The sequence below is a fragment of the Pelodiscus sinensis genome, chromosome 10 (genome assembly GCF_049634645.1).
Source record: "Pelodiscus sinensis isolate JC-2024 chromosome 10, ASM4963464v1, whole genome shotgun sequence".
NCBI lineage: Eukaryota > Metazoa > Chordata > Testudines > Trionychidae > Pelodiscus > Pelodiscus sinensis.
The window spans coordinates 27,000,928-27,027,183 of NC_134720.1; the positions used below are offsets into that span (position 1 = coordinate 27,000,928).

General features: G+C 38.8%; 2 protein-coding genes across 12 annotated transcripts in view; one reads left to right on the top strand and one right to left on the bottom strand.

Annotated features, from left to right (window-relative positions):
* Positions 1-26,256, top strand: part of MED12L (mediator complex subunit 12L) — a 348,149-nt gene that overhangs the window by 227,927 nt on the left and 93,966 nt on the right. For all 9 annotated transcript variants that reach the window (XM_075937723.1, XM_075937724.1, XM_075937726.1 and 6 more), the window contains 5 exons: positions 17,687-17,834; positions 18,438-18,556; positions 20,248-20,391; positions 21,184-21,347; positions 23,158-23,289. In XM_075937723.1, coding sequence (XP_075793838.1) covers positions 17,687-17,834; positions 18,438-18,556; positions 20,248-20,391; positions 21,184-21,347; positions 23,158-23,289 — 707 coding nt within the window. The remainder of the gene's footprint in view (positions 1-17,686; positions 17,835-18,437; positions 18,557-20,247; positions 20,392-21,183; positions 21,348-23,157; positions 23,290-26,256) is intronic.
* On the bottom strand, positions 2,051-24,846 carry P2RY12 (purinergic receptor P2Y12). 3 transcript variants are annotated; one of them, XM_075937735.1, is made up of 4 exons: positions 24,712-24,825; positions 23,231-23,260; positions 9,806-9,943; positions 2,051-3,614 (listed from the first exon to the last, which is right to left on the bottom strand). In XM_075937735.1, exon 4 carries the CDS (start codon positions 3,590-3,592, stop codon positions 2,600-2,602), a length of 993 nt encoding a protein of 330 aa, XP_075793850.1. In that variant the 5' UTR covers positions 3,593-3,614; positions 9,806-9,943; positions 23,231-23,260; positions 24,712-24,825; the 3' UTR covers positions 2,051-2,599. The 3 variants fall into 3 exon arrangements, with proteins under 3 accessions (XP_075793850.1, XP_075793849.1, XP_025036948.2); XM_075937734.1 differs by lacking the exon at positions 23,231-23,260 and having other exon boundaries at positions 24,712-24,846; XM_025181163.2 differs by lacking the exons at positions 23,231-23,260; positions 24,712-24,825 and adding an exon at positions 17,255-17,273.

The window sequence follows — 26,256 nt, forward strand, 5'->3', positions numbered from 1 at the left end:
ACTGACATATTTGGGAACTATATTAAATAACTGCATGACATGGGAAATTGCTGGCGCATGAGGGGAACTAGAGGCAAGAATAACCTATTTTACATTACAGTGAAGTACTGGGCATAATAATGCTGAATCATCTCTCCAACTGGAGTTTGTTTATCATGATAGCTTTGTTTTTAAATGTAGGCTATGAGCAGCCTTAAATCAGATTGTGAATCATACTTTCTTCTCCATTTAGATATTTTTGTTGATGCTGCTCACATCTGAGACTAAGCCTGTCCATTTGTATTGATGTGGACGCTACTGCTCATTCAGATCTTTCAAAGACTGACTTCAATTTCCGTCAGTGGCCAGGATGATCACATGCCGACAAAAAGTTCTCACCCTGTTAAAATGGTGGAAAGACTCTCTTCAGATGTGCAAGGGAGTACTCTTCTCTGCGCTTGTGCCTACCAAGACTCTACCTGTCTGAATTTTGATATTTTATTGTGCAAAACAACCCAATAGAAATCCTGTAGAGAATTGTACAAAGATACCAGTTAAAAGACAGATGTCAACTGATTTGATGCACCTCTGTAGATATGTAAGGGAGAGAGTGCATGTTGGGCCCTTTCTTTCCCCTTGCTTGCTGCCAGTATTGTAGATAGCAGCGTAGAAGAGAGAACAGCTTCCCTGAGGTTCCTAATTCATCTCCTGTGTAGGTGGCCAGGGAGCAGGCAGAGTGTTGGGTGTTCCCATTCAGTGAATCAGTCAGTGGACCAGGACAGATAATCAGTTCTAGAGTCACAGATTGCTTCCCCCACACCCAACCCCATTCCACCTCACCAGCTACTGCTTCCCATTCTCTGATTTTAAATTGTACATTTTACCAACGCTTGTCCCTGAGTGTCTATAGCTTCAGGGAGGACACTTAAAATTCTGCGTGTACATGAGTGTGGACACAAAAGCAAAAGTAAATGTTTTTTTAATGGATCATTTTGTAATCAGGATTTTTGTATGATGTTAGCTTCAGAAAGATCTGAAAGATACTATCTCAGAGTAGTAAACTGTTGTAAATGACACATTCCCCTCTGTAAAGAGCTACCCATATTTTATTCTGAATGTCATTGTATGCCTAGAGACAGGGGAAAGAAACATCACTTAAATTATTAGTAACTACACTTTATACTTAGGTTTGACAGTATTCAATTTTTATTACAATTTCAGCAGATAATATTGATGATTTTCTCATGAAAGCTCATGATGCTATATTTATTTTTGCTCATCTTTAAGGGACCACAGAACTACTCATTTTTAAAGTTACACACTAACACGGCTATCCCGCTGAGATGTTTATTATGTCACAAGTACAGGAAACTGTGGGGACATCAGAAAATTTAATAGCAGTAAACAACGAGATTCAAAAAGTTAGTTTTATAACTGTTAAAAACACATTGTCATCATCACTTCAAAATACACCATACAAATACTCTTAAATCAAAAATTGTGCCTGTTTTTATTGTTTGTTTACTAGTCCACTTGTAACATGACTAATTCAAAAGTAAAATCACTAGATTTTGCCCATAAACTCTTATGTTGTCTATATGCACATTTTGATTATCAATGAAAATATTTTTGTATCATTTATGGTGATTTTGACTGATAAAAATCTAACCCCTTCCAGTTGATATGATTTAGTGGATCAACAGAATAAACCACAAAATTTTAGTACTAAACTTGTAATATATGTGAAGATATAGGTTATAGTATTTGGTCTCTATCCTACAAATGATTACCTCTGTGTTTGTTTTCAGTGTCAATAATAAGGATACAATCAGTAATTCTGTTCTGTAGGATCAAGGCCTGGCATGTCAGTAGAAGATTTCTCAGACTGGGAGTCTGCTTAGTAGTTGTATCATCATTAAGTCTGCCTGTGGTAGCTTACATCAACCTACGGTCATCTGCAGTCAGATGTGTGATGCCAGAAGTGAAATGTGTATTTTGCTAATTCAGCACTTATACATAGCTTATTTTTTCTAGTATGCTTAGTAGTTTGGCAGTTGGATTCAAGGAGATCTTTTTTTTTTTTTAAAGATATCCACTTTACTAGTTCTAGTTTATTTAGTTGCATTTCTCAGATTTTAATTGGTTTGGGTGAAATCCTAGGTCTCACTTTGAGGTCTGTTTGCTTTGTCACCAACTTCAAGGGAACCAGGATTTCACTGTTTCTCTTCTGAGCCCTCACAGTTTACAAATTCATCTATAGTATTCCATGAGTAAAACACTTTTTTTTTTTTTTACCTTTAATTGTTTTAATAAGCATGCAGGCCTGGCTCCAACATGTACTTAAACTTAAGTACAAGATTATTCCCAGTGACTTTTGTTAAACTGCTTGTGTGCAAGTAAGCATACATTTGGCTGGATGGGGGCCATAACTAGTAGTTTTTGTAGTGTGTGTGTGTGTGTGTGTGTGTGTCAGAATCTAGATTCAATTACCACAGATTTAGTTTCCAGAAAACTAAGTGGTAATTTACCAGTTGATTTTATTAGGAGTAAGACCTGAATATTTATTATTACTAAGCATGTCAGTACCTATAATACTTGCTATTTAGCCAGTGTTGTAGCTTTACACTGGTGTCTCATCGCTACTATCTCCATTGTTCCGCTCCTGGATGTGTTTGTGTAACGTATTTAGCAAGGATTTTCGAAAGGACTTACAAAGGAAAAAATATATAAATGGATCAAGACAGGCATTTAAAGATGTCAGCCAGAGTGTGCTCTCTTTTATGTAGAACAAAATGTTCTGAGCAGAGCACTGAAAAACGTCTCTTGTTTGGCTCAAGGTGTAGGGAATTCTAGTAAAATGGAATGGCACAAAACAAATAAAGAACACTGCAATAATGATAAATACCTTCATATTTACAGTTTTTCTGGATACCTTTCCTGTGCATTTTGTTCTTTTATATGATTTGTACAGCTCCTTACTTATGAGTATGTAACATACAACTATGATGACCAAATTAACCCAGAAGATAAATTGGCAAATGTAGTTGACAATTTCATGCCATACTAACCCAAAGTCAGATTTCAAGAGAGCACATTTCTTCACCATTTCATGCAAGGGTTTTTTGTTTGTTAGAATCATGTTAGGTAGTGAAAGAATAAACATAAATAACCATATTACCGTGGACAGAATCTTGGCACCTAGCAGGCTGCTAGTGGTTGATGTTTTAAATGGTCTGGCAGCTTTCTGATAGCGATCAATAGTTATTAGCCCCAGAAATATAATACTAATGTACATTGTGAAGTAAAATATAACCTGTGTGACCTGGCATACAAATCCCCTCAGCGCCCAAGGTGCCAGTTTTGCATCACTAAGAATTTTGAATGGAAAGGTCAGGATCATGAGGATGTCAGAAATGACTGTGTTTTTCAGGAAGATGATGAAATTAGATTTACTGGAGATTTGAAAAAACACCCGCATTGCTAAGCCATTCATGACAATGCCCACAAAAAAGAGAACAGTGTAGAGCAAGGGAAAGAGAACTTGACTGATTTTGTTATCAGAGTTGCAGTTGCTTTCATTTCCAGGATAGCTGAAGTTGTCTGTAGCTTTCATTTGTACTTTGATATCTTTCCCTCTGTTAAGACAAAAGATGCAAGGTTATCATTCTTCAGTCAGAAAACTCCAGCATTCATATTCAGGGTGGATAAATGTAACCTATTTACACTAATTTTGGAACTGGCAACTTATTTTAAGACATAAACCTATTATAATCAAACTATTTTAATTTAAATTAAAAAAATAATATTAAGCAGAACATATTTGGTGCTTCATTTGATAGCAAGTTATATTACTTAACTGGTGGAAGTCACTGACTAAGCACCTGCACCCTGAATTTGTTGAAGTGCTAACTAGGGATGTTAAAAAGCAGATAATTGGGTAACCATGTAACTGGTGAAAATCTTGGTGGTTACATGCACCTACAGCAAGGGAAAGCAGCAGCTCCCCAGGAGCTGGTGTGCATTGTGAGCTAGCTTTTAAACTGGCTGTGAGTGTGCACTGGCTGCTGCCCTGCACTGATGCCTCTGTAACAGAGTTAGCCGCATGGGGCAGCAGCTGACTCCTGCTGCAGCCTCACTCCCAGGGAGCTAGCTTCCACCCTCATGCTGCTAACTCTGATGCAGAATTAGCAGCATGTGGTGGCAGCTGGCTCCTCATGAGTGGGGCAGGAGCCTGTGTATAACTGGTAACCGAGCCCTCGCTTATTGGTTAACCATTTCAATACTTGTATGTTCCACGTGCTAACCTAGCTTTTGCAGAAATAGCGTCTTCAGCAGATACAGATAGGATGTCTTTTTTTTTTTTGGTTTTTTAAATTTCAGTTTATTCAGCTAGTTCAATTCAAGGACTAATTTGTTCAAAGTTAAGAAGCTTATTGGGAGTTGAAAAAGCTGAAAAGTTTGTTCTAATTTGTTGTTAAATGCTAAGAGTGAAATCTGTTAGCTCTAAAATCTTGACATACAGTGACCAGAAATGATCAGTCCAATTCAGTAATTATAGATATTATTTCCTTTGTTTACTAAAGCAGTTTGTTTTCAATGCGGAACATGTTTTGGAAAATAAGTGGTATGTATCCAGAAAGCTTAAGGTAGTTTTATTTAATTTAAAACACACTTTTGTGCATTTTTAATTTAATTTTCATTTTCATCCAAATAAAGACTAACAAAAATCACAAGCAAAATGTAATCTAGTAAGAAATGTCATCCACCATTTTCTTACATAATAAAAATGTTAAAAATTGAAAATCCGAAAAGCTGTATAATTGTTTAAATGTGTATAAGTAGACACATCCTCTTAATCAGCAACAAGCAGCTGATTTGATATAAAGACTATATTTACTTGAAAATCAACATGTTTTAACGGTTACCAGCCAATGAGAATCAATTTTTCTTTCAGAAAATAACTAATGCAAAATGTAATTAAAATAAATTATTTAAATCAGGCTTCCTGCTTGCAGATTTAAATCATAATTAAAACTAGTAATTTAAATAGCTCTATGTTCTAATACCCTAATAAATGTGTGAGTCTTTAAAGTGCCACTAGACTCCTCATTCTTTTTGCTGAAACAGACTAACATGGCTACCTCTCGGTGATGATGTTAATCATTCTACCCGGATTGTATTCTAGTTATTCTCTTGATATGAATGTTATCAGGTTTTATTTGAGCATAATTCTGGTGGATTTATCGCCACATCATAACAGATTTGTAGACACAGGGCTAAATTCAGAGCCTGCTTTTCTTAAAATAATTTAGCATAATTTCAACTACACTGAGGAAGTGGGGTTTTCCCACAAAAACTCACGATATTGTAAGATGCTACAGGACTACTTAATTTGAAGTTACAGATTAACACGACTACCCCTGGAGACTTTTTTTTACCATCAACTGGGACAGATATAGGCACACTTAGACCCAGTTAGACTCTTAGACATTGTGCAGTTGGGAGAAACTCCTGTGTCAAGAAGCAAGAGAAAGAAAGTACAGGCAGTCCCCGAGTTACGCGGATCTGACTTACGTCGGATCCGCACTTACAAACGGGGCTTTTCTCGCCCTAGAACTCACGGGCGGTGGGACCACCCAGACGCGCAGTGGTCCCGCCACCGCGTTCTCCGGGGTGAGAAAAGCTGCTCCGGGTGTCCCTGGTCTGCTTGGGGGGTCCCCAGCAGACCAGGGACACCCCGAGCAAAGCCACAGAGACAGCGGGGTCCCGCGCCTCCAAGGCTTTGCTCCGGGTCTCCCTGGTCTGTTGGGGACCCCCCCCCAGTGGACCAGGGACACCCGGAGCAAAGCCGCAGAGGCGCGGGACCCCGTCGCCTCCGCGGCTTTGCTCCGGGTCTCCCTGGTCTGCTGGTGGGGGGTGGGGGCAGCTAGTGCGCCCCCCCACCCAGCAGACCAGGATTTTGTTGTGGACGCCTGGGGTAGAGCAGCTGGGGTGCTGCCGGGTTGGTCCTGGGGGGACCTACCCGGCAGCGCCCCAGCTGTTCTGTCCCAGGCTCCAGATTCAGCCGCTGTTGAAACTGATCATTGGCTGATTCCAGGAAGCTGGGGGCAGAGCAACTCTGCCTCCGGCTTCCTGTAGTCAGCCCCTGGTCAGTTTCAGCAGCAGCGGCTGAATCTGGAGCCAGTTCCCAGTTACGTATAAATTCAGCTTAAGAACAAACCTATAGTCCCTATCTTGTACGTAACCCGGGGACTGCCTGTAAAAGAAAGAAAGTTTTAAAATTAAGATAGGGTGAAGGCACCTTGTTTTCCTCTCCTCTCTTTTTGACTCTCAGGGCCAAAGAGATAATGTGCTAGGGAGCTGAATAAATTCATCCCACCAGGAAATGAATATTTACTAGTCTGACATACACAGTGAGTGCTTGGGGGCCAGAAAAAGGTGTGAGCTGCATCAATACTTTTATGTCTGCATATATCCCCAATGAATATTCATTTTGGAGATGCATGATCTTTCCAAGCGATTTCTGTGGGGAATTGCGAAGTGAATGCTAACCAATTATTGAATCTGGTCATTGCTAATGCTGCTTCCTGCTGGATGATACTGGTAATGCATACTACTGTACACAGTTGTGGGTTAAAGGCCTTTAGCTATGACTAGTAACTCTCAACATCATCGATAATGAATTCATGGGGAATACAAGGCTAACATTTAATTTTTTTGCCTGTGTAGTGATGTCTTCAATCCACAGTTTTCAAATGGATTTATTAAATCATATCCAGTGCTCACTATATTATCTACTAACTTTTTTATCTTCCAGCTGTGTCTTCCATCCTAGGAATTTTGGGGAACTATGGACCTGTCTCCTAGCCTGATTATTCTTGTTGCCCCTTCCTATTACCCCACTCTTTCCATATCTTTCTGCCAGTTGTTGTCTCTTGTTCTTTTTCCTCCTCCCCCATGATGTATGTCATACTGCTGCCCCCTCTTGCTGATCGCCTCCCTCAGTGCTGTTTCTTGACTTCTCTTTGTGCCTCTTCTAAAGGTCATTCTTCCCCCATCTTCCTTTGCTCTTACTTGTCAGTCTCCTTACTCATGTTGCAGCCATTGGAGGCTTTCCCTAGGAGTGCAGATGGAGGGAGGGAGGAGGAGCAGCTTTTGGATTCTCTCTCCTTCTGTGGCTATGGGTGAAGCTGGGTGGGTAAGAGTCAGCTCTGCCTCAGCTTAGTTACTATAGACTGGCTTCAGATTCCACCTTCCCCTATAGCTTCAAAAAGACAGTGGGAGGGGTCTCCAGTTGTGATTTGGGGGCAAGTGACATCTCTAGAAGTGTATCCTGTCCTCAGGACTCTGTCCAGCCCACTAGGCACCTTCCAACTCTCGTTCCAACTTCTGAGCTGCAATGCTCAGGGGGAGGAAAAATGGCAGAAAAATGCTTTGCTGATGTGTGGCCCCCAGAGCCAGAGTATCTATTTAAAGCCCCTCATATGTACCTGCAGCCAACGTTTATTGCTGTGAGCCTTAGACCTTTTAGGCACCTAGAGGCCAGGTATGCTGAACTGCAAGTCCCCTAACAACACATTTTCTGAGGGAGACTTGAGCACTTGCATGGGGACAGGGATGCATTGAAGGCACCATGTTGCAAGGGACTGACTCCTTTCTTGTCACAATAAGGTGAAATAAAAATCTCGAGGCACTGCTCAGCTGCCTTTAGCATGCTACGTGGTCACTGATCCCCTGCCAGCTGTCAAACCAAAAGCTTCTGAAAGTAAACTGATCTAGTTCCTCTAACAGCCTCACAGGAAAAGCACAAGTCCCATAATGGCAGATGTGCCTTTATGGCAGTGTTTCTTAAACTTTTAAGACTGAGGAACACCAAACAATATATTTTTTTGTGGGGAACACCAAGGATTTTTTGTTGAGAGAAAAACAAAGTTGGTGTGTGTGCGGGGGGGGGGGGGGGGGGAAGGATCGGGGGGAAAGTTATTGAGGGGGAAAAGTCACCTTCCCATTTAAGGGCAGACATTTTTAATTCTATTGTTCTCCGTGGCACAATTTCGACTTCCTCGCTGCACACTGGTATGCCACAGAACAGTTTAAGAAACACTGCTTTAGGGAAAATCCCTTCCTTCACCCCAAAACACAAACTGGTGTCAGTTTGCATGTAAGCTAGGAGCACCTGTTTCAGATCTTAAAGGTGAAAACAATTAATAAACAGTTCCTTTGTCTATAAACTTGACACCCAGCAATTGATATTTAAGACCAAGGCTCTGGTCTACACTAGGGCATTATTTCAAAATAACCCCCCTTAAGTTAAATATTAAACAGAGTATCCACACTACCAAGTCTTTTGTTTCAAAATAATAGGCCACTTATTTTGAATCTGTACTCCTGCTTTTCTCAGGGAATAACGCTACTTTTGAAATATAACAGAGAGATAGCCGTGTTAGTCTGATCTTGGTAAAACACACAAAAAAAGCAGTCATGTAGCACTTTGAAAGCTCATTACCTAATAAACCATCTTGTTAGTCTTTAAAGTGCTACATGACTGCTTTTTTAAATTTTGAAATAGTTGTTTCAAAATAGTGTAGATGCTCTGGTGCTGCTATTTTGAAATAACTACTCCCCAGAGTAATTTGAAGTAATAACTCTCCAGTGCTTCCTGGGGCTCTAAGTCGAGGTAGCACATCCACTTTAACGGAGCCTGTCTCGTAATAATTTTGAGGCTTCCCCATATTGGGGAACGCTATTTCAATTTTGTAAAATCAGGAGTCAAGGTGAATTTAGTTATTTTGAAACAGTTTTCTAGTGGAGAATTCCTAAAATTGAGTATGTTAAAGTGCTTTTGAGATCCTCAAATGGAAAGAGCTATAGAAGTGTTGGATATTATTACCATTATTTACTACTTACTAACTGTATAGGAAGAATGATAAAATAAGATGTAGAATGGGAAATGCTACTATGAGTCACTTGCTTTAATTACAGCTTCAACATGTTATAAAATTTACTTTGATTTGTCAAAATATTTACCAACAGATCCCTTCAAATAACTGTATATGATGCAACTTTAAAAAAATTGTACATTATCTTATTGTCATAAACAAGAACCTTTGTGATCTGTGTACAAATGGCAGTTCTCTTCCCCCACTTCCCTCCTCCCAAACTTCACAATATTTATTAAATGGACTATGAACAGTTATCACTAAGAATTAAAGTGCATTTGTCAAATAAATTAACAAATCTCTGCTTTGTTTTGGTTGTTGATTTGCTCTGTTTACAAAAGTGAGAACATTGGATTTCCCAGAAATTAGTATAAAAATATGATTGTCTGTTATGTATTCCAAAGATGGGAAAGAGGAGTGAAAAACCATATAAGGATGGTTACAGGAGCAACATTTTCACTAAGTAGTACACTTTAGGCCCTTCAGACATACAATTATAAAAAATGCTACAGTATTATCCTAGTAGGAGCTGCGTGGTATAACTTTAGATGCTCTGAGTTGTCAGATGTTATGTGCATCTCTGATACCTTTATTATTCTGAGTTGCTTACTTGTATTTCCATCTTTAAATACATGTAAATTGTAAATATGTATTTTAGTTAAAAATATCAAGTATAATTAAATGGCTATTATATAAGATTGAGGGATCAGAAAAGAATATTTGGAGAGAAAAATACTTTATTATTTTAATGCTGAAATATTAGTTTTTTCCTGTGGTGGGAAGTTAATATTGCTGGCAGATCATAATTTGCTGTTCCTTGTCCCCTCTGATTTCCTTTCCTTTTTCTAAGCCTGAGACTTAAAGGTAGCATTAGTTTAGTAGCTTACTTCAATAAACCCAGGTAAACAGAGAGAAGGAAACTCCCGGCTTCAGTATTTAGAATGATGCTCTCCTTCCCAGTTTGAAACTTGTGTCTTAGCTGTTTCAAATCCAGGTGACAGCTTCAATGCTTCTGTTTTTATTTCCTGTAAAAGGGAGAAAAGAAATTAGAGACATTATCCTTCTGCTTTCAGTCTCTTAAAATAATTTGTGGAGACTACAGGTAGTATATTTTAAAAGCTTTTATATAGTAGTGACTTTGAAACTTTCTAGAATAATATGATCAATATATTTCTAACTTTGTCATAATATATGTATTATTACAGAAGATATTCAGGATTGTATTTTTATTTGCTTAGAAAATATTTAATTGTGTTTTAAATAAAAGGTGAAGAGGTCATTTATTATTTTTGAGCAGAAAATTATATTATACAATTTATTGGTCCTTTATGTAGATTTCACATACTTTTCCCAGTTCCATATCGGCTTATTAAACAATTCACATTTTGAAACTTTAAAAATTAGCATAATGTAAGTTTTCCTCCATTAAAGATTGATTTGTATAGCTGTCACATAAATGGCACTGAGGATTAGGATTAGGATTAATGAATACAGATTTTAAAAAACAATCAAAATACACATTTGTGGGAAACAAACCGTCTTGGTAACAGTTGTGGGAAACCCATACACTTACAAGCTATGAATTCTGTTTGATCTTATGAACTCTGTATGGGTGTATATATATTTTAAATTACAAATTCCACTTTGTTTTCTGAGCACCATTTTGATTATATTTCTATTCTGTGGGTTCATGTTGACTCTGTAACCTTCATGTGGAACTAGAAGTTGAAACATGCAAGAGCTGTTAGAAGAAACGTTCATACCTAGCAGAGAGTTAACCAAAGTCCTCTAAGTCTTGATTGTCATTCATTCAAATGGAAACATTTCATTTGACAGTTTCCATTTCAATGGATGACAGCTATTGCCTAGGGCAAAACAGTTTTTCAAATCTGGACTCCAAGTCCATGACAGGAAATTTTGATCACTTATCAGAATTTTTATCAGAGAAGTCACAGGAGTGATTGGAAGTCTATAAAAAGCAGTGCTGTTTGAGAGAAGAGACCAGCACATAGAAGGCAAAGCTGTGCAGGGGGAGGAGGAGGATTTTGGATTTCCTAGAGGAGATCAAATCCCAAAAAATGCTCAAGAGTGGTAAGGAAATTGAGCCAGGGAATATTGTATGGCTGTCCTTGTTTTGCATGGTTCTCTCTCTCTCTCTCGTATGGTATAAAGTAAAGAATGATTGTTTTAGAAATCTTTCTGCAGAGTCTTTTGTTTTACTTTGAAGCAGTACACTACAAATGAGAGTGCCCCAAGGCTGGAGTTCTGGGAAAAGTGTGCCACTGGAAAGTCTTCGAGGGGATGGATTCAGCTTTGGGCTTGGGATTTAGGGCACTTGGGCATCTGATCTGACTATCAAGCAGGGCTGCCAGACAAAATGCCTATGCGTAGGGAGTGAGCCTAGAGCAGGGGTGGGCAATAATTTTTGATGGGCGCGTGCCAAGATTTTGGAAAGTGGTCGAGAGCTGCACTCTTCCATGATATTAATGGGGAGATGCAGAGTCTGGGATGGAGGTTGGCTGTAGAGGGAGTTTGGGTAAGGGATTGGGGTGCAATAGAGAGTGGGGTCTGGGAGGGAGTTTGGGTGAAGGAGGTGGTTGTGACCTAGGGCAGGGACTGGAGTGCAGGGGTATGGAATGTGACCTAGGGTAGGAGAATGGGGTGCCACATCTGGGAAGGGATATGGGTAGAAGAGCAGGACAGGGGTTTGGGGTATGTTGGGGGGAGGCAGAGGGTTGGGACAGGAAAGAGATGGGGTGCCAGAAGCAGGCTGTGGCGAGGAGACTTACCTGCCAGCTGCCAAATTAGCTTGCTTGCCTGCAGAGCTAAGGCTGGCAGAGCTTAAAACGTTTCCCAGCCAGCCTGCCTGCTTACCTGGCCATGTGCTTCAGTGAATAACTGAGTTGAGGAAAGGGGGCACAGTTCTTCTTGGCTGCCTGTTATTCAAACAAGCAGCTGGACAGCGACCAGCCAATGGGATTGTGCTGGGGGTGACTCCTGAAGCTTCCATCTTCTCCTCCCCCACCCCCATTTTGAAAGAGAAAGGGAGTTGGCAGCTGCTTTTCTGCATAGTGTGTGGGGTTACGGGACAAACGGGGGACCCTGCCTGGGGCTCCTCGCAGCCTCCATGGTGGGGATTTAGTGGCTTTATTTTGCCCAGGCCTGGCCTAGAGGGTATTGGGAATTGACATGTCATTTCTAAGTGATAGGTTTGGATGATTGTACTGATTGGTTGGCTTTCGTAGTTTTCACATGATTGTTGCTTTAGTGATCTTATTATTAAGTAAACTTGGATACAGCAGCAGCTAGAAGCAACACAGGTAATATTTTCACTATGTGTTTAAACTGGAGAATAATGGATACGCAAAATGTGCTCCCAAATGCCAGTTAGCAAAAGACAACTTTGTAATATGAGGTGAAGGTTAAAAATGTCCTGATCAAGCATGCATGTTTGGTGCAGAGAAAAAAACATGAAAATAACAAGGACAATAAAATCAAGCCAGTTCAAATTTGTGCATATATACTGTAATAAGTTGTCTAACATAAGACATACAATATTCATAATTTTCAATGATTTGAAGAGAATTAATGAGCATAATTTACATGTGTATAAAATACGGTATATTATGAGAGGCAGTTGGAGCGCCATAAAAAAATCCATCATGACTTTCCTATGTCCCAAGAGAAGATATTGGCCATTAATTTTTTTCTGTACATCTGTCATTTCTGACTGTAATAGGAGTTGTAATAGCAAAGTGTGAGTGGTTCAAATACAGATTAATATACTTGAGTGTCATGGACATGAGTGTTTGGTTTCTTACTCAGGAAGGCTGAAGGAGACAGTGTTTTCAGCCTACACGGACCAAAAAGGAGCATAAAAGCGCACAGTCCCCAGGCTGTCCGTTCAAAGCCAACAGCCTGATGAGTGTCTAGCTGGAGGACTACAATGCCCTAAATGATTTAGATTTTCTTTAATTTTCTAATTTGCTTCTCCACATTTATAGACCAAATCTATGGAGTTGTCAATGATAAGAAGGAAATGTCATGAGGGCTTATGGGCTGCAGTTAGAATTATTTTCTTTTTCTGACGAGGATTCATTGAATAAATATCTGCAGAACTGAGTAAAGAGTAAGTTCACCACTAACTTTCTTCACATCAGTTTTGTTTCAGTACTCAGTGTGTGGAGAAGAAACTGGTATGTTTCATCTTTCTCTCAGCTTTTTTTCTATCATGTACATTTCTCACTGATAGCAATGAGAAGTTGGCACTAGTTTGTGTAGGAAGCATGCCAAGATATTTTTGTAACTAATGTAGTCCCTGTGGGTACACTGCAGGTGTAGGGTGTGACTGGCATCTGGAGTTGATGTTTTCTATATGTATAGACTTCAGAATCCTTTAGATCTTGTACCCACTTGTGTTGGGCTTCAGATCTTTTGTTTTGAAAAACAGTTATTTCACCTTATCTTAAATAACATCATTATGGTAAGAATTGTGTACCTAAGAAAAGGATTCTATGAAAGCATATTGACTCACTCAGAATAGAAGCAAATGACAGTGCAAGTGAAGTGTGTATTATTTGAACTTTCTGCAGCTCTGAATAATGAGGGAAAAGTAATTCCAGCACAGCATTGTTCCGAAGGAGTCAGCTCTTCTAGGTAATTATTAAAATGTGATGGTGGTGATATTGAACCAGACTGATAAACATCTGTTGAACTCCTGCTTAAGACATTTTGTTGCAGGATGCATTTGAAACAGACCATGCCAACAGGTTTATAAATGAAGGATGTCTGCATAGAATGAACACAGCTGCTTTGTGTGTGTTTGAATGATCATTTGTATAATTTTCACTGAGCATTTCAGTACATTCTGCAAGGGATAACAGACCACACCCTGGCTGTGTCCAGACTCCATGCCTCCGCCGACGGAGGCATGTAGATTAGCCAGATCGGAAGAGGGAAATGAAGCCGCGATTAAAATAATCGCGGCTTCATTTAAATTTAAATGGCTGCCCCGATCTGCCGATCAGCTGTTTGTCGGCAGATCGGGAGAGTCTGGACGCGATGCCCCGACAAAGAAGCCTTTCTTCATCGACACAGGTAAGCCTCGTGAAACCAGGTTTACCTGTGTCGATGAAGAAAGGCTTCTTTGTCGGGGCATCGCGTCCAGACTCTCCCGATCTGCCGACAAACAGCTGATCGGCAGATCGGGGCAGCCATTTAAATTTAAATGAAGCCGCGATTATTTTAATCGCGGCTTCATTTCCCTCTTCTGATCTGGCTAATCTACATGCCTCCGTCGACGGAGGCATGGAGTCTGGACACAGCCCCTGTGTGGTAGGAAAGTCATGGTATCACCTTTTTATGGCTGGGAGAGTTGAGGTGAAGTGACTTGCCCCATGGGCCATATGATCATAAAGCAAGTAAGTAGGTGTGCTAGGGTTTATTTCCAGGCCTGTGTGCTTTCCTTTCGTTCATGCAGCTTCTTTAATCAGATTGTTACTGTGGAACATTGCCTGTCAAGGTCTTTTCCTGTTTCAAATGGCATTTCCTCTAAATGCACTAATGGAGCATTCCGTAAACTCATGTTAGGTTGTTTGGAAAGGATCCAATTGCAAATATATTTTCTATGGAATATATTGTAGCTTAAAGGATAAAGTCTTATTGTACTGATGGGTGTTTTTTTAGTTGTACCAATCACTGTTAATACCATATTTGTGCTGGTTTCTGGAGAGAAAGCTTCAATCTTTGCTGTGTCAATACAGAAGGGAAATGCCTGTAGTAGTACTGATCACTGCAGCCCTAACTGATATAAAGCAGTTGTGCATGGCAAAAAATCTGAATCTTATCTGCTTACAGCGTGAGTGTAGAAGTCTGTGGCACAGGCACCAGCACAGAGTTTGTCCAAATGCTGACCAAAAGTGATCAAAAAGAAGAAACAAATGCTCTGATGTTTCCCTGGGGTACCCAGGGTTGTGAGGCACTTCAGTGCCATCTGCGCTTAGCATGTAGGAGTCTTGTCTGTGCTCGCTGTGGATCATTTTCCTGATGCCACTAGCTTCTGACAACACAAGCACTGGCTTCTAGGCCGCCACAGGACTTGCCTCCTTTCCACAGACCAGCAATAAATACACCCCAATCCCAAAATCCTCTGAGGATTATTCTGTGGTGCCCAGCCTCCACTCCATTGAACACTAACAGAAGTCTCCGTTTCGCTGCTCCCAAATGAATAGTACACATCACATTATAAGAGTCAGCTCTGGACCATCACTCAACTTCATATGCATCATGTCTCTTTCCCTGTCTCTCTTTCTAATATGAGTTTACCAAAGAATAGGTGTTGGAAAGTAAAAGTATTTGAAACAAGCAGTTATAAACAATAGAATTATAACTCTACATCAGTGGTGGGAAACCTGTGGCTCATTGGGGTTCTATGTGTGGTCCATGAGACATTTTGTTTACTGTTGCTCATATGCAGAGTTGTAAGATTCCGCTGATTTTTACCTCCATATATTTTTCCTTCCTCTAATGCTAAAGTGACATGCATATAAAGCAAGGGCACATGAAGTGAGGTGCCTGCTGATTGCACAGAACACTGACTGAGAGCCATGCGCTCCTCCACATCCAATCTAAGTGCTGCTGTGTTTGTCAGCACAGCCTGCAAATTCTAGGCACATAGTTGCATTTAGCAAAATTACGCTATTCCAGGAGTTCATCTTGGTTATGACAATCTTGCAACCCACTGAAATGAAAGAAGGTCACTCATATAGCCTACTCACTACCTTAGGTTGCCCATGGCTGTTCTGGAGTCTAAACTTAACTCCCAAGTAATTTTTCTATCTCCTGTAAGATAGCTTATCCCAAACACATTTCTCAGAATTTTCTGCTAGGCTGGCTGATACCCTTCTTTTGTCATAGTAAGCCTGTTCGCAGCTTGTCATCAAAGATTGAGGGATGTGTTTCTTCATCTTAGGCTATACCAAACAAGACATTTGATCATCACCTAAAAAAGGGTGTCCCCAAACCCTCACTGTTTACCTCGTCTCATTAATTTCCTTCTAGTAGCATACTGAGACAAATGCTTCAGACTACCAGTACAAGATAGAATACATAATGGTTCCCAGGAAGATAAATGTCTCCCATGTCCTATCTGGAGAAGTTAGTCTCAGAGCACACTAATTTTGAGTGGCCTGTCTTTAACTACAAGGCCTATAGAACATATTTTTCAGCATATATACTGTGGCAAAGCGCTTGCCTGGCCTTTCAGGATCCTGCACTTCTAGGCGGAAAGTGTTTGTGTCCGAGGCTCGCTGTGATCCTCCACATAGCCTCTCATCCTTTGATCCAGTAAAGGGTTACAGCCTACTGAGCCAACCTCATCATAGGCTGCTCAAATAGGTTTTGGGGTGAACCACTCTTCTGGCCCAAACTCCCCCTTCAGAGGTTGCCTTCATCTTGGTTCAGGGAGGTTTGGAGAGAACATGGGTAGAGGCAGCAGATAGTAATTCCTCCACCACCACAGCTGCAGCTTTTTCCTGAGCCCCTTCCACAACCAACTGTCCCAAGAACCTTTCTCTTGGTACCTGATCATGTCCTTCTGCTCTTTCCCAGCGCACCTTCACTCCCAGTCCTTGGCCTCTTGCCCTCCCTGAAGGGAACCTTTTAAACTAGACCCAGCAGGTCCTTAACGGGCTGAAGGTGTTCTAATTAGCCTGCTGCTTCTGGCAAGTTCTTAATTGTCCCCAGGTTCTTCCTGGTCACTTTGCAGCAACTCCTGCCCTGGCTACTCAAGAAAGAGAAAGCTATTCACCCAGGCTACATCTATACTGCACACTTATTTCAGAATAAGCTATTCAGGAAGAAATACTCCAGAAATGCTCATTTTGAAATAGCACATCCACACTACAGGGAAGCCTTGAAATTAGTCCAAGGCAGGCTCCCCTAATGTAGACACACGACATCGATTTAGAGTCCCAGGAAGCACTGGGAAGTAATTACTTTGAATGTCCTGGGGATAGAACTATTTCAAAATAGCAGCAGTGGACTGTCCACGTGACTGCTATTCTGAAATAGCTATTTTGGAAGAGACATTATATCTTGTGGCATGAAGGTTACAGAATCCAGAATAAGCTGCCTGTTATTTCAATACTATTTCAAAATAATGTAATTGCTGTGTAGACGCTCGCAAAGTTATTTTGAAATAACATCTATTATTCTGAAATAATGTTGCTGTGTAGATGCACCCCCAGAGACCAGCATATCTAGTTCCATCAGACAGCGATGGCCAATTGGTCTGGGTCTGTGTCAATTCATAGTCTTCAAGTGTTTTCTGTACATACCTCTTCTTTCCATAGAGATCTACATGACCATTTCTGATGAATCCAGAGGATCCCTTTATACCCCTGTGGCATCTTCCAGGTGACATCAAGAGGTCCTTTGGTTACAGTTTTATTAGAGCTTATTTTTGCTATTGGGATCCCTGCTGCTCATTATTCACTATGGGAGAGGGTTAATAAGGAGAGTTGGTGAGGGCTAACATGAATAAATACTGCAAAGTTCATATTTATGCATCTGAGTCTAAGTGATGTGACTTTCAAAAGGGCGGTGCTCCTGGCAACTCCAGCCTTGGCAAAATTAATCTGTATTATGCAAGTAAATCCAAGCTGAACTTAATGTTGGAAAAAGGTTTAATTGTCCTTTCTTACTCCTTAATTGCAATCAACAAGAGAAAATGAAAGTTGCTTAATTTGCTTGCTTTGCTTGTTTTTCAGGATGAATCTTCTAGTCATGAATGTAACCAACGCATGATTCTTCTTTATGGTGTTGGCAAAGAGCGTGATGAGGCAAGGCATCAGCTGAAGAAGATTACCAAAGATATCCTGAAAATTCTGAATAAGAAAAGTACTACTGAAACAGGAGGTAAATACTGAGCTTTCCAGAGTCTGTAATTCACAATGTAGGGCCTATGTAGAGCAGGTTCTAATTAGAACCATGCAAATTTATCATATAATTTGCCTTTTTTCCTGCATAGTCGGTCAAACAAATACTGCTACTACACCTACAGAATGAAGTAGCCAGAGTAGCCCTGCCTTATAACTGTACCAGTACAGCTAGTCATTTCAACTATACCTCTCTGTCCATATTAATAACTTGGCTGTAAAAATTATGTTCAGGCTAAAATCTGGAATACAATAGGTCAGCCAGAAGAGATTTATGTTTACTATTATTTTAGCAAAATTGTTTGGCTATTTCTGGCCCTTAATAACTGTCACTTTTTTCACTTGAATGACTAAAAATGTTTTCCACCCTCCTCTCCCTCCCCCCAGCCCCAAAGCTGCATCTTGTATGCTGTGAAATTTTTTTTCCCCTGAAGCACAGTGGAAAGCTGGTGTGAATGGTGTTTTATATAGTCATTTCGAGCAAAGCATTTTTTTTTAAATGGCCTTTAAAGCAGTAAAAATGCAAAACTACATGGGATCTATTAAATGTAAAATGACCAGAATAATGTTTTTTTCTGTTAAGTTGGGGATGAAGGGCAAAAAGCCAGGAAGAACAAACAAGAAGCATTTCCATCTCTTGAGAACGTGTTCACAAAACTGCAGCAACTATCCTATTTTGATCAACATCAGGTGACATCTCAGGTACTTTTTTTGAATAACATTGTAGTTATTTAAGTTACACTGTTTACATGTCAAGTAGGAAGAAAACCGTAGAATAAAAAAATCTGTCCATACATAGTATTTTTAATTAACGAATACGGTAAAAGCTAGTGAAATGCTTCTTCCGTATTTTTAAGTAACTTCTAGAAATTGGTAGTTTTGTATTGGCAAGATGTTAGCAAAGCTATTACTAATTTCATGAATATTTACAGTACAAATGAAATATTTGGAACTATTGCTATAATATTCAGCTATGTATAGAATATTATGTATGTATAGAATATTATGTATAGAATATTTAACTTTCTATGTATAGAATATTAACTGTCAGCAGTGTACTGCTAATTATTAATGTAAATACTTTTCAATTTTTCAGTTTTGTGCAAAATGCTATGCATGGGCATAAGGCACAAACTATCATTGTAACTTTCATGAAAGTTGATGGAATCTTTTCCATGATTCTGTTCAACGTGCGTGTGAGAGAGATTAAAAGCTGCAGTTGATTTAAGCTTTTTGTAGAATTTAAACATTTTAAGCTTATTTTTGCTTCTCCTATTATAGCTACTTTAATAACTACAAACCACAAATAATATGTGATTTGTTTTAAATTACATGTGGGTGTTCCGTAAAGAAACTTTATCAAGAGCTGCAAATATGTTTCTATTCAAAATACTAGTTTGTTGACACAGACTTTCAACATTTAGCGGTGAAGCGATTAGTGCTAATTAGCATTATAAAAATTCCTTTAATTCCAGTAAAGTTTCATTTAAATATATTTTTACTAATTTGATCTTGACACCAAAAATAAAGAAAGAAGAAGTTACAAAAACTGGCATATATTCAATAAATCCTTAGAGCACTTTTTTCGGATTTTCATTTTTTTTGGATGATTTTGCTATGTATGCTTTGTGATTGACTTTTGTTAGTAAAGCATCTTAGTCATTAATCATAATGAGCAAAAAAATATGTTTTAAATCTAGAATTGTCCAACTGACTGAAGATTTAAAACACATGGATTCAACACTACTTTTAATTTCAAATCACTTTCTTAAAGCATTTTATAAATAATAAAAATGAAATTGCAAAAGTTAAGAATAGGTTGATCTATTTAGGACACACAATAATTTAACATTATTTTGCTGGCATGGAACACAAACTAAGTCAGAACTGAGTATACATTGTAATAAAACAGTACATAAAAATCCTTTCCTCAGTTATCAGTTACTAGAGCATTGACCTGTTTTAAAGTGCTTTTATTGTCTAATGCTTCATTAAACAGTTATCAAAAATCACTTACCTAAGGCCAGGTCTATACTAGATGCAGAAGGCTGGCTTAAGATACACAACTGCAGCATAAATAATGTAGCTGGAGTTGATGTACTTTAAGCTGAGCTTGATGCCATCTCCACGGTGGGAGGTCGATGGGAGTAAACACTCCTGTCAACGTTCCTTACTTCCCACAAATTGAGGAGTACTGGTATCGACTGGGGGCACGCTCAGTGTTCTATTTAGTGGGTTCTTATCAAACCCGCTAAATTTAATGCCAGAGTATCAATCTCCAGAGTGGTGAATATAGATGTGGCCAAAATTGATGGTAGAAATTTGAATATTTAGGAAGATAAATACTCAATCATTGTAATGTTTTAAAACACAGATGCTTTTCATTTTCACAGATCTCCAATAATGTTCTGGAACAAATAACTAGCTTTGCTTCAGGTACATCGTATCATCTCCCTTTGGCTCACCACATACAGCTTATCTTTGATCTTATGGAGCCAGCACTCAACATCAATGGGCTTATTGACTTTGCTATACAGGTAACAAAGCAATTGCTTTGTTCTAATGTATGTCAAGACAAAGCTATAATGTGACCTTTCCATAAATAGTACACGTCTAACAAATAAGTTTGCAGTTTGTGTGAAAGTGACATGCACAACAGTGATATGCTGTACAAGTAAACGTTCTTTGGTGTTAGAGTAGACTTTTCCTCTCACATTATAAATATGAAATTATTACCTTGATATTAAACACATAACTGGCTGGCAGTGTATTCCATGGTAGGAGGACACTGTACTGGGAGTGAGGCGATCTGTATTTTTCTAGATCTGCTGTTGTGTAACATTTGTGCAAATCATGTAACTTATATATGCTTCAGTTTCCCTACCTTTAAATGGGCTGTCAATACTTAACTAATCTTATGCAATCCTTGAAGATCTATAGATCAGACACTATAAAAGAGTTTGTTAGCTATTGTACTTTTATTTTTTCTTAATTGGAAAACATTTTCCAATTATTTTTAAAATGTGCTGTTTTTTTTCAAAATAGCAAATCCAGAACATCTTAGTCCAGAATGTCTTATTTAATATGGTTTAAATGGCTATTTTAATCTAAAGCACTTCTCTATCTTATGTGACAGTTGTCTAGGCACAAGAACATTTCTACAGCTCAGAACAATCCTTTGTGCTTTTGTATTGTTTGAACACTTTTTTTCTTTATTTTTAGCATGTTATTGTGTGATGTTTCTATTGCTTTTCTCATTTATGATTGTTGGAAATGTTTTGTGTAGCTTAATTTGGAAAAGGACACTCAATATTTGTCTTCTACTTTAGCTGTTAAATGAACTGAGTGTTGTGGAAGCAGAACTACTGTTGAAGTCATCCAGCCTGGCAGGAAGTTACACAACAGGATTATGTGTGTGCATTGTTGCAGTTTTGCGGCGTTACCATGCCTGCCTAATTCTAAATCCAGAGCAGACTGCCCAAGTTTTTGAAGGGTTTGTAGCCGCTGTATTTTTTCTATGTTTATTGCATAATTAAAATTGTATTATACTTCAGCGGGTAGCCAACTTAGTCTATACAGGTAAACTGAAAAAACAACAAATAGTCTGGTAGCACGTAATAGACTAACAAAATACGTAGATGGTATCATGAGCTTTCGTGAGCACAGCCCACTTTCTGTGCCCACGAAAGCTCATGATACCATCTACATGTTTTCTTGTATTGTACTGGCATTTGAGCTATTAAAATATGTGTCAGCTGTATACACTGAATTGCTATAAATTGCTCAGGAAAAGTTTAAACTATCACAAAAAATAAAATGTGAGTGTTTTTGTTTAGTTTAAACTTAAGTGATTGAGGAATTGACTTAAGCTAACTTGATAAAACACTATAAGAAAGATTTTACATCAGTTTCCATTAAAAATTATTTACACACAGTGCAATAGTTTCTCTTCAGATTTTTGAACTGATTTAAATAAGCTGGTTTTAAATATTCATTGAGATTTGCAGTATTTATCTGTCCTATTAGATATATGCCTGAGAGTAGTTTATAGAATATTTTACTCAAAAGTAGTGTAACAGTTTGCTGTTGTTGTTTTTCCCCTTTGGGTTAAAGTTAATCCCAAGTGCTCCACTGGGTTGGGCATTATACAAACCTCATATAGGACAGTCCTTACCTCAAAAGCTTACAGTGTATAAATGACAGGTGGTGTAGAACACACTGACTTCTTAAGTGTGGCAGTAAGGGTGTACAGTAGGTAATGATTCAGTATAAAATCATTGATGCAAAGAATACTGTGACCTTCCTTCCTCAACAGTGCCTTATAGACAATCACGGTAGAGCCAGATAAACTGGGAAATGTTTGCTTCCATGTACTATTACAGAGATACTAGATGAAAACTGAATTCCATTGGAGCAAAGCCAAATTAAAGTGTGAAATGTTTAGTCCTTTGTGCACAGTGAACTTGTGATGTGCTAGGTTAGCAACTGTTGCACGTTTTTATATCATCGTCTTTAGGGTACAAGGCACCCTCTAATCTTTTCTATCCATGTGCAGATTTTTTCTGTCCATGTGCAAAATAAATGTTTATGCGCCCGAGGAATGTGCAGATTGACCACTACCAGTAGAAACAAAACATAGCTGTGGGTGCTCTGCTAATCAGCTGGGCATCATTGGAGTCTCTCCTTAGCAGTCTCAGAAGTACACACCTTGCAGGGAGCACTGGTGCCAGGCTGTAAAACTTTGATCTGTTTTCCATGGCCCAGATTATGCATTGAGCTCTGTTTGGGCACATCTCTGTGGCCTGTATGGAGCCCTCTTGAAGTCAGTGTGACTCCCCTTGTACGTAATTTGCTGCAGGATTGTGTCCCATATGTGTAAAATACTCTGAACGCTTTACTATTTTCATCTGAAAATTTGAAAATTTGCTTCCAATGAAACCCTTTATACCTATAAAAATGGCATCCATTTTGACTTTTATATGGACATAGACCATCTTCTAATTCTTGGCATGGGTATGCTAGTTTTATAATGTTAAAACGCATAATTAGATTTTAGGGAGACCAGGTGGGTGAGGTAATATCTTTTATTGGATGGAATTCTTTTGGTGAGAGGGGGCAAGTTTTTGAGTTTATGCAGAGATCTTCTTCTGGTCTGGGAAAAGTACTCACAGTTGAGTGCAAGGTGGAACAGGTTGTTAAGACAAGAAATTAACATGTTGCAAGAGATCATTCCAAGTGAAATGAACAGTTAATACATTTTCAAAAGTCTGAGTTGGGAATTAATCTCTGATTTTTTTTCCCAGATTATGTGGTGTTGTCAAGCATGTTGTTAATCCATCAGAGTGTTCTTCCCCTGAAAGATGCATTTTAGCTTACCTCTATGATCTCTATGTATCATGCAGTCACCTACGAAGCAAATTTGGGGACCTTTTCAGGTTAGTAGCACAAAGCTGTTACAAACTAAAATTACTAAAAAGCTGACTCCCGCCTTTCTGTGTTATATTAATTATCTTTCAGTTCAGTTTATCTGCTCTTGCAAACACATCTTTTCTACTTTCTGGTTTTCCTTTTCCTTACTTGGGAACCATTTTGCCTACAAAAGACTGTTTCAACTTGAAAGCCCTAGTCTTGATACTGTTTGAGTGCTGAACACAGCAGGCATACTTCTGTGTCCACTGACACTCCACTGAAGTCCTGAGGCTCCACAGGTCCACCTGCATGGAGCTTAGTGCAGGAAGGACCCAGGTGGAGAAGTGTGCCTGTGCTCATACACAATGCTAGCAAAGTCGTTTAATTCCCTTCATTGCAGTTCAGTTTTGATTAATGTAAGATACTCTTTAATATACTTGTAAATTAACAGTAATAGCTACACCAGCATTGAAGAGAATGAATTCTGCAGTACTCTGCTCACTAAATCTTTCATTAGATATAGGTAGAGGGACAACAAAAAGTGTGTAGTTTGAGATGCTACATTGCCAAAGTTTCAATTTCTTGTTCTGGATTGGAATCTTACTGTAGAGACCTCAAAAGTCAGAATTTGTGGCTGTTCTGAAAAAGAACTTTTATCTGTTTGCTTGTTTATTGTGAAAGTTACAAGCCAGCTTAGTCACAATTATTTTTTCATTTATCCTTGTGGTTTTGATCTGCATGTTTCATGTTTGAGGTTTGTATTGCATAGGTATCTGTGAGAGTTCTCAGTAAGAGAACTTGCAGATATTGTAAATGGATTTTATAAATGCACATGAACAGTGTTTCTCCAATGTTTCTTAGTAAAAAATTATCAAATATACGGTAGCTTCTTAACTATAGATGGTTTAACTGTAAAATAACTGTACATTTATTCTACTGCTAACCCCATCCTCATATTTTTCAACTACAAAAGTTACAGCTTAATAGAAAATATAAAATAGCAACAACCATCCCTCAAAACAAACACAAAATAAAATCCCCACAAACAAAAATATATTTTATTGGTGTTCTATAATATTTTAAAATGGCATGGTAATAACATGAGAGTTCTAACTGCATTTGTACCCAGCACTTTTATAACAGGTTTCCTGTCCAGGGTAATTAGAAATGGCTGATTTAAAATACAAATCCTCTGAAAACAGGTAATTATAAGGAAATACAGGGATTCCTTCACTGTAGCAGGGTGCATATGTTACTAGCAGAATACTAGTTTATTCTATGGAGCTGCCTTACCATGTATAGTGCACAATATAGTTAACTATTCCCAATCATTCCTTTAGCTGCTTTCTATGACACTGCAGGTCCCATTGGTTCCCTTTTGTAGTAAATTTCAAAATAAATTACAATGCCTCATTTAAGTAAGCATTCACTTTATGCTCAATTCTTACCTTCTGTTGACTTTAGGTTTTAAAGGGGGTTTCTCTGGCATCATCCTGAACAAGCTTGCTGAGGCTTTCAGCCAGTTTTGCATGCTAATGTTCACTGTACTTCCTTTTTTTCAACTGTCTCTTCACATTTTTTTATGTTTCTGATCATCTGACCACTCCTTCAGCATAACACGTCAGAAACTCAGTTTGCCAATCCACTCTCTTAAGATATGGCTAGTACTGTGACCATTAGAAAAGAAGAATAATCCAGTTTTGTGTTCCAATCCGTAGAATAGATTTTGTATAAAAAGTACCTAAGTCCCATTTTCAAAGCACCCTAGAGGAAAGGACATTTGTATCTCAATAGGATTTAGGCTCCTGAGTGGCGTCTGGTGTTTTGAAAGTACAATGCGAGTCTCTAATTGACTGGTTATGGCCTTCTGCTGCATTGTATGTGTACCATGTTGCTTTTCAGGAAGCGAATGTATTCCATAAGCCTGTTTTACATATATTAGCTAGGTTTGAGGTGACACTGACATTTGTTAGATTATGGTCAGATTGTAACTGGGGGGTTGAAGTGTAATGAACTTTTCCCCTTCTTCCCGCACCACTTGTGAAAGGGCCAACCACTGTGTGTCTAGTGAGTGAATTCACTGCTATATGCTGCAATTCCACCAGTACCGACTTATTGCGGGGGCGGGCAGTGTGAGGTGTGGGCCATGTCCAGATGCTTCAAAGGAAATGAACAGAAAACGACAACTATCAAGTGATCCAGCCTCTGTCATCCAGTCCATCGTAGACTCTTTCTAGACTGACAGTTTCTGACAGTCAGAAGCATAGGGAGACCTAGAGCATGGGTTTGCATCCCTGACCATCTTTGCTAACAGCCATTGATGGACTTTTCCACCATGAGCTTATCTAATTCTTTTTTTTAAACCCAGTTATAGTTTTGACCTTCACAACATCCCTGGCATTGAGTTCCACAAGTTGACTGTACATTGTGTGAAGAAATACTTCCTTATATTTGTTTTAAACTTGTTGCCTATCAATTTCATTGGGTTGACCCTTGGTTCTTATTTGATGTAAATGGATAAATATGTTGTGCTTTAACTGCACAGGATATTTTCTTATTTTTTAGCCTCTTATTGATCCATGATAGGACTTTCCCTCTTATCCCATTACTGCTTAGTTGGCTTAAGAGCTTTTGATGAGGGACTTTTTCAAGGTATTCTGTAACTTCAGGCTTGATTATTTTTATTTTTTTGTATTTTTTAAAAAGAAGACAAATGTTGCTACCCTCATCCTTTCTCTTTATTGATTGTCCTATGATTAGAGAATACTTTGAATAATGTGCTTGTGTGATATGATAGGTCTGGATTTCCTTATGTGTATCCCATTTATACTAATGGAGATGACAACAAGTGATGAACCAAAAGACTAATGAAGCTTGTCTCTGTAATATACAATTGAACACCATAGCCATGTGGAGCAATGGCCATTTAAATTCTTTCTGGTTGTGGAAGAGGTAATGAGAAAAAAGGCAAAAATTCAGAAACAATTGTTACT

Bases quoted from the DNA above. Each gene is read 5' to 3' on its own strand.
- P2RY12 (XM_075937734.1), bottom strand. From the start codon at position 3,592: ATGAAAGCTACAGACAACTTCAGCTATCCTGGAAATGAAAGCAACTGC.